This window comes from Anarhichas minor, unplaced genomic scaffold (genome assembly GCF_050575085.1).
Source record: "Anarhichas minor isolate MPS153535 unplaced genomic scaffold, ASM5057508v1 ptg000045l, whole genome shotgun sequence".
Classification (NCBI taxonomy): domain Eukaryota; kingdom Metazoa; phylum Chordata; class Actinopteri; order Perciformes; family Anarhichadidae; genus Anarhichas; species Anarhichas minor.
The window spans coordinates 7,254,545-7,262,708 of record NW_027466491.1 but is presented as its reverse complement, the minus strand read 5'-3'; the positions used below and the strand labels follow the sequence as shown (position 1 = coordinate 7,262,708).

General features: G+C 43.6%; 1 protein-coding gene across 1 annotated transcript in view; it reads left to right on the top strand.

Moving 5' to 3' along the window:
• Positions 1-538: 538 nt before the first annotated feature.
• The window catches only part of magi2a (membrane associated guanylate kinase, WW and PDZ domain containing 2a), a 159,929-nt gene continuing 152,303 nt past the window's right edge, over positions 539-8,164 (top strand). The window contains exon 1 of the mRNA XM_076111856.1: positions 539-894. Within this exon, the coding sequence (XP_075967971.1) occupies positions 594-894 (301 nt within the window). The 5' untranslated portion in view covers positions 539-593. The remainder of the gene's footprint in view (positions 895-8,164) is intronic.

Here is an 8,164-nt window from a genome sequence, read left to right as displayed (position 1 = left end):
GGATAATGTAAATGTGTATTGATCACTTGATTTGTTTATGTAGTTAAGTGAAGCATTTCTGGGCATTATATAGATATAGTCATAAAAAGTTTGTTAACAAAGTTGCTTTTATTAAGCTGAAATTACTTTAATGATATATTATTGACACACACGGACAGTTGAGACTCCATGTCCCTCCAGGTGAAGGTAAGTTAACATGTCACAAATACTTTTTAAAATATAATATTTAAACTGTAATTGTTGAGTGGCTTCCATGCTTTCTCCAACCAATCAGTCTGCCAGTGTCCGCTCAAGGTGTCGCATAAATCCCCCTCAATTATGTTTACTTCTTCGCTCGGTCGCTTTTTGAACAGCGAAGCTGTCAATACCGATCTTTGAGACATCACGTGAAGGTGTCACAAGTTGAGCAGCTCCCAGTTAACGCGAAGGCAGACTGATGATCCAGCTGCTGTGCGTGTGAGTGTGTGCGCGCTGACATGGATACAACTGGCGTCGGGTGTTGAAAACTGGACACAGTGTTGCGGTGACACTGGGGGGACTTCAAAGGAGCGGTCAAAACTTCTTCCACGGCCGCACTCATGTGATTTTGAGCCATGTCCAAGAGCCTGAAGAAGAGGAAGAACCACTGGACTAACAAAGTCCACGAGAGTGTCCTTTGCAGGAATGAGGAGGGGGAGCTGGGGCTCGAGTTGAAGGGCGGCGCGGAGAACGGACAGTTCCCGGTTATCGGCGCGCTTCTCCCGGACGGAGCGGCGTGCCACAGCGGCAAACTCTTCCAGGATGAACTCCTGCTGGAAGTCAACGACACCCCGGTGGCCGGACTCACCACCAGGGACGTGCACGCCGTGGTCAAACACAGCAAAGACCCGGTCCGACTCAAGTGTGTCAAACAAGGTGAGGCTTTTTTCTTTTTTTTCCTTTTACGCTTTCACACCAACTTTCCCGCATTTCGTTTTTCGGACATTTTTGAAAACCCTTTGCTTTTTCACACGCTTTTTGTGTTTTGACAGCAGGGCTATTGTCTCCCAAAACACTGATAGCCTCCCCAATGCTCGATGCTAAAAACAAACCATGTGGAGAAAATGTACTTTTTGTGGTGTTTTTGTGTTGTTAAAAGTCTTCTGCACCCCAAACATGTATATTCTCTAAGCAGTCGTTGTAAAGAGGTGTTTTAGGCGTGTTTTGGTTGTGCTGGTCGGCTCTGGTTCCTGTGGTGGAGCTTTTTAGGGGGTGTGTTACATTTGGGGCAGTCAGAAAATACACACTCCAGTCCTGCACACAAGTATGTAAGTAATACAGGTATTACACATATATATTACCACACTGATGCTGTACTGTAATACTTCTAAATGTCACGCAGCCACCACAGGTCAAGATTACAGCATATCTAATAGTTTAGGTATTAAACCACTGACAGAAACCATTGGATTAGATGTTGGATGCGATTTATAATGGATTGCTTTTTATCAGACTCCTTTGAAATGATCCCAAACTAAGTCTGCTTTACATGCACACACTAAAATAAGTTCAGCACATATTTTACAATCATATATTTTATTGTGTATATTGTATTATTTCTGTATATGGAAACAGTTAGTTGATCAACAGAAAGTTAATCATTTAGAATTTGGTTTATTAGTCGTTTGTGTCATTTTTTGATAAATTATCTAGTTTCATCTCCACAAAATGTCGACAGCTGCAGATTTTCGGTAAACTGAATATTTTTGGGGTTTGGGACTGTTGATCAGTCAAAACAAGAAGTATGAATACATGCTTGATTTCTGGAAAGTAGTTATGGACACTTTTCACTATTTTCTGACGCATCGTGACCAAACGACGATGGTAACGGTGATACTGTATGTGGACGGAAACCTTTGGGGATAGTTTTAGTGTAAAGGTTTGAGTTCTGTCTTGAGGGAGAGAGAATTGCTCTATTTCTAACCTTTGAATCACATATGTTCTTACAAAGCAGACATTTAAGAATGCAATATTTATCATCCAATTTGCACTCCATTAAGTGGACTAAATTGAATTTGGAGAGGATATTGGATAAACATTACAGCAAGTCCCTATTTCATAATTATAGTGGTGTCATAAGAAATGAAAACTACCATAGAGTATGATAAGGTCACGGACACAGCAGAAGTCCCCTCAGGAATATTTTTTTTTTTTTTTTTTTAGCGTAAAGTGTAGTGGATTGCTTAAGCAAAGTGATGTGGTTTCACTTTTCCGGCACATGAACAGCTGTGCTGTCCATAGTTGTTGGGAGACATTTTTGAATCGCACGCAGCAGCCAGAACCTCCACGTTGACTCTCACCTTTTAAAAAGAACGAAAATAAAAGAGCACAAGTCGTGTGAATTCGCCCTAACTAGCACCAGCTCCATCCAACGCTTGTCAACTTGTGTCCCCTGGATGTGACGCTCTTATGTCACGGACACACTGGTGTGGTCGCCGGTGTCTTTGATCCTCGCTGCTAATGACGCTGTCTTGCATTGTGAGTTAAGAGGAGGCTCTGTGGGCTCTGATTTTGGGGTGAATCTGTGGGCCTGTAAGAGGCTTTGGATCAAAGTCTTAGCCTGTGTGTGTGTGTGTGTGTGAGACGGTGTGGATGTGGTTTGTGCGTTCAGCGTCACACCGGGGATTTATTCCAAAAGGCAGCCAAGCCTATATCAAACTAATGTGTTACTTTTCCCCCCATGAAATATTCATATCCTCCAGTGGTTTCTGAAGTGATTGATATCCTCCCGCTGCTCCGCTCGTGTTTGCTCGATTGGTTGTTGACAACGTCAAGTTGTTTTAAAAAAATGGTTGATATGTACATTAGTAAACATGTTCACAAGTAAATATTATGGGGGGGGTGGGGGGGGGGGGGGGTGTGTACCCTGTGTTCAACAACAGATATTTCATCTCCTATAGTCTGTCTAAGTGTGCTCCTTATTGAGGAGAAAGCCAAAGAGCACAGTGCATTATTATCACAATCATCCAGGCTACATGTCTGCTTTATGCTCGTCTTATGGTTCTTTAAAGTGTGTGCAATAAAAAGTAATTTGTTCATAGATTTCTTTTATTGATTTGCTTGCTTTAGAGCCACAACGTGCTTCTCAACACTTTATTTCAAATGCTCCATAACGCTCCACACGACATGACAGCGGATACTCTCGTTGACCAGGAGATGTAGAAGCACTTAACACTCCGTTTAGCTGCACGAGTGTAGCATAGCAGGGAGCTATCGTGTAGCGGGTGGGTCTGATCCCAGACAAAGTACTGTAACCGGTCTGTTCGTACTGTTAAACTTAACTTTGAGAATAGTTTTGGACTGACAAGATATTCGATGAATACGTTAGTTTAGCGGCGCAAGAAAAAAATGAATTGAAAGATTAATCGGAAAATGTAAATAAGTAGTTTGAGTCCTAAGTGCTGGGGCTGTTTGTGTGTTGGTGTTTCTAAAATCCCAGCAGCTGCACACAGAGGTTCAAGGTTACGGGATCATTTATTGTTATTCTGCAAGTTACAGGATTGCACGAAATGCAGTTGTAGCCTCGTCCATTTATGCTTCAGAGGAAAAACATGACAATAAAAACACAGCAGTGCATTTCTTTACTGCATTTGGAGGAAAGAACTTTGACTTTGTCTGAGCACCGAGCATCATTGCTGTCAACACAGAGTCCATCGCTCTGTCCTTCTGTCCGTCCGCCAAGTGCAGCTTGATCCGGGATGCCGACATGGAGTCAGGTCTCTGCAAAGATGTGGGCTCAACAGTCACCGTGAGCAGGTTGCTGGCTTTGCCTGAAGTCTTATTTCAGCCATGTTATTCTTGCTGCGCCCTGACATCAGACAGCCAGGAGCAGGCTGGGTAGTGGAGTAGCCTCAGGTCCCAGCTGGGTTAGCTTAGCTTCCGTCTCGGGCTCTCTTCCGGGGGGCAATCCGACTGGGTGGTCGGGAGTTGCCGTGGGCGTTGATCGTATGAAGGTCCACCGCATTTCACCCAATCCTAATGCTCCCTTTTCCAATGTTGACGAGTGCAGTCTGTCACGTGCCGGTTGTGCTCCAGTAATAAAGATTAAAAAGACAACAAATTAAGACATAAATGGAGCAGAATCCAGGGCAGGTACCGGCCACAGCATCTACATGCTCCGCTGTCAGAGATAAAGTTTAAGAGATAACCTTCATTATAAATGTTAAAGTTTACAGAGTAGTTCACCAAGTCAAACGGATCCAACAAACAAAAGTGTCGTCAAACATTTTCAAATTGACATTTGCGCTTCTTCTCCTACAAAAGCTAATGCCAGTGCCCATAACTCAACACTGTCACATTCTTAATAACAGCTGTGTGCAATATTGGGAAGCATTGACTGTCAACAGAAGCTACAGAAAGTGTTTTGAATAAATAAACATCACTTCTTTTACTCGTACCAGCAGATCTTTTTCTCCATTGTGCTCGTGCTCCCGCTCAGCTTCACAGCTATGGTGGACAAATCACTGAGATTTAGATAAATACAGGTTGTTGGTGTAACTGCTAGAGCGTATGAGTGTAAACAGAAAAATGTTATCCTCCAGTATTGGGTGTGCTTTAAAAAAATCGTTCTGCATTTCTAAGCACAAATATACAATTAAAGGATGAAATAACACCCAGCAATAATGACAGCACAGCGCTCTTTTAAATTCTGACCACATTTTGTCACTTGAGTTCAGGTGAAGGTTTCGGTCAAACTCACAGTGAACAGCTGCTCGCTATGTCCTTTTACAAAACATATCTTTGATTCACAGGAGGCACTTTCAAATAGACAAACTGCCAGCAATGAAAGCCGAAACCGTCTCAGATATTTGGTTACGACGGACGAGTCCCAATAAAAGCGTCACTTGACCAGTTTAAATGCACGCTCCCTCTCCAGAGGACTTTCAATAATACATCAAGTCCGCTGCTGCACCAATGTCCCGACTGTAAAAGTGCTGTCCCTTCCCTCTTGAGGTGCCTTGTGTGAATTGCCAACTTTCATTACGATCTTCTCGTCATGATTCACTTCCTCTCTGTTACAGTGATCATGAATCATGTTTATGCATTTAATCACTTACTACGTACTTTAATATGACTTTCATTTTTCACAGCGCCTGAAATCCTGAGGCTCTATCCCATTTTACACACACACACACACACACACACACACACACACACACACACACACACTATTAGGTGTTTCATTAGTCTGTGAGGATTCTATTAGATTGCCAACAGCAATCAGGCCTGCCCTGTAAGACGTAATTAGGATCTCCTCAAAACACTGATGGGTATATAAGAGAACATAGGGCACAATTTCATTCCCAGAGGCCCAGTGAATTCTCATTAGAGCAATGCATTATGGGTAATGTAAGGATGGGACTGATGGCTAATGTAACCCCTGTAGATTTACAGCCAGTAACGGTCAATGTCGGAATTTTGAACGGTCTTAAAGCACTGATATACACTAATAAAGCTTGTTGCCTCTGCTGCTCTTTCAAAGACTGACACTCTGTGAAATGCAACAGAGGGTCAACCGGTCAACATTGGAGTCTGCATACTCGCGTCAGGCCAAGGTATCAAAAGCTTTTTATTGTGAAGCAGGTTCAGCAGGAAGTTATCGTTTTAAATGAACCGTATCGTCACACAGCAAACGCATGGCTCTAGAAGAGAGAGCACTCTGAAAATTAACAAATTACCTTTCAACTGAAACGCACAGCGATCAACTTGGATCTCCATTAAGATCTAGAGTTCCATCACAATTAAGCTGCACTATAGTAACCCCGTCGAGTGCTGCCATTATGTTTACGCTGGACAAAATAAGCGATGATTCAGTCCATATCTGCTGCTTACTGGAGATTTTTTAATCCTCCAGGTACACGCAAAGCATGCGGGCGAATAAGCCAACAATGCCGCCTGCAAAATGGTAAAAAAGCAAGTATACCACAAGTTTTCCAAATCCATTCCCTCTCCACTCAGTCTTACCTTAGATAATCTGCATGAAGAGTAAACATTGAAACTGTAATTCATAAATAATGCTGCCAACGCATCAAGATAAATCAGCTTTATATCACTCCCTGCTCCTTTCCCTCTCTCTCTCACACACACTGAAATGCCCCAGTTCAGCTTCCTATTTCAGCTCCACTGAAGGATTAATGCAGCCGGCTATGGAGGCTGTCACTGCATGTTTCACTGCCACCACGGTGAGAAGCTCTTACAGCGGCTGCACTCTGGCTGCGAACTGTACGCTGATCGGGCCTCGCCGAGTGGTGTTGGGTACAGGTGAGGGCAGACAGTTCCAGGTCGGCCGAAGGCAGTCGGCGTACTCGCCGGGTACCCACTTAGCATTAGCCGCTGTTGGGCGGAAAGTCATTACAGCAGCCTGAGCACAGAGATGGCAGCACCTATTTAGCTCTAAAAGGTTGTATAAGAGCGGGGCGCGAGGGAGGGCCCTGACGGTTGGTCTGTTGGTCCTCCACTTTGTTCCTGAGTTAAAATATCTTAACCAGTGTTACACTGATTGCCTAGTTAGAGTTAGAATTAATTGGCTTCAAGTCTACAACAGTAAGGTTACAGCAATCCCCCAAAAGTAACTGTCATTTTACAGTAGTATAAGTACAGTACATGTTTACCCTTTTATATCAAAAGCTGACCAATGTCAGGTCTGTGTTGTAAGGCAGAATTGGATAGCACACGTGTTCTTATTCAGATTACAGACATGGGGATTGTCCTCTCTTGTAATTAAATATGTATTCATCCATAAAAATCTTGACATGCACGTCCTTGTTTCTATCCCTGTGCTGTCCGGACCTAATTAGCTCATCGATGTCTCCGGTCCTCTTGGGACATCCTACACGAAAACTGCTCATGCAGTTGTTGAGTCACAGTCTTGTGAGCTGCGAGCCGAATGGAAGCCCTGCGTTAGAGCAAATATGTAGGATGAAGTCATTTAAACACCGTCAGCTGAAGCTGAGGTCAGCCTTCTTTTACCCAAAGATAAAATTATTCTCCAGACAGAAATCCTCACCATAAAAATCCACACAACAAAGACACGATCCACAAGACAGCGCCGCGCTAGCTATCCAGCACAGCTCGAGGGAAAACCAGTATGTTATGATACCATCAAGTCAATGGCGCGTGTCCAAGTAGTGGCATGACTGATGTGAGTGTTGATGAGTCTGGACTGGTCGCTGGCCTTTTGAGAGATGGTACGGGGCAATCCTCGAGAAGTTTGTGTCGAGTCAGACGCACATTGTTGCGCGGGGCGTCCGGTAATGTCAGACTCATCTCTCTTCTTGTCAGGGTCCCATTGAGAGTGTTGAGTTGCACCAGCAAGTGTAACACAGACACAAACACTGTGTGTGTGTGTGTGTGTGTATGTGTGTGTTAGCATGTCTCTGGGGCCTGAGCACCACTTACCACATGCTGTCCAATCATGCCTGACAGAGGTTTGGTGGAGAGAGCCTGTTGTCGTTGCCTCCATTACACAGTCTGACTGCAAGGCTCACCTCTAGGGACAGGTGATGATAACACACACACACACACACACACACACACACACACACACACACATAACTGTCTCTCCCTCCTTGTCAACATCAGCCATCTGTTGTTGTGGCACGTGGAAGTATTCCAAGGACTGTGACCAGGAAGTTCTGCAAACTTTTGTTGGTGGACACTGTACGTGTGTGGAAGTAGAAGCCAAACTTCGCTAGTGTTTCATTGTATTTGTGCGTCTGTGGATCAACATTAACTGAGTGTATCAGTGGATCGTTGAATCCGTCTCTTTATTGAAAAAGAAAGCGTTATTTTTTGTCTTTGAACGGTTTAAAAACTGCGGATGAAATCTTCCTGACCTTCTCCGTTATCTTGGCTCGATAAGTGAACGGTGTCTGAGAATAGAGAGCAACCCTTTACCTTTTTCATCACAATGAATTATAGATGAATGGCAGGCGGTGTGTACAAATAGTGTTCGTTTTTGTGTCTGTTTCTGTTGTCTTCTTCCAATCCTCGCATCTGTGTCCTTCATGCATCTGCTCAGGTTTATGTAAGTTAGCTTCTTTGGTCCTTTGATAGCTTTCATGAACGGACATACGACAGCATGTCATATGCAAGCACATGTGTCTATGCTTTCTAAGTGCACTCACTTTATATTTTCATAGATTTA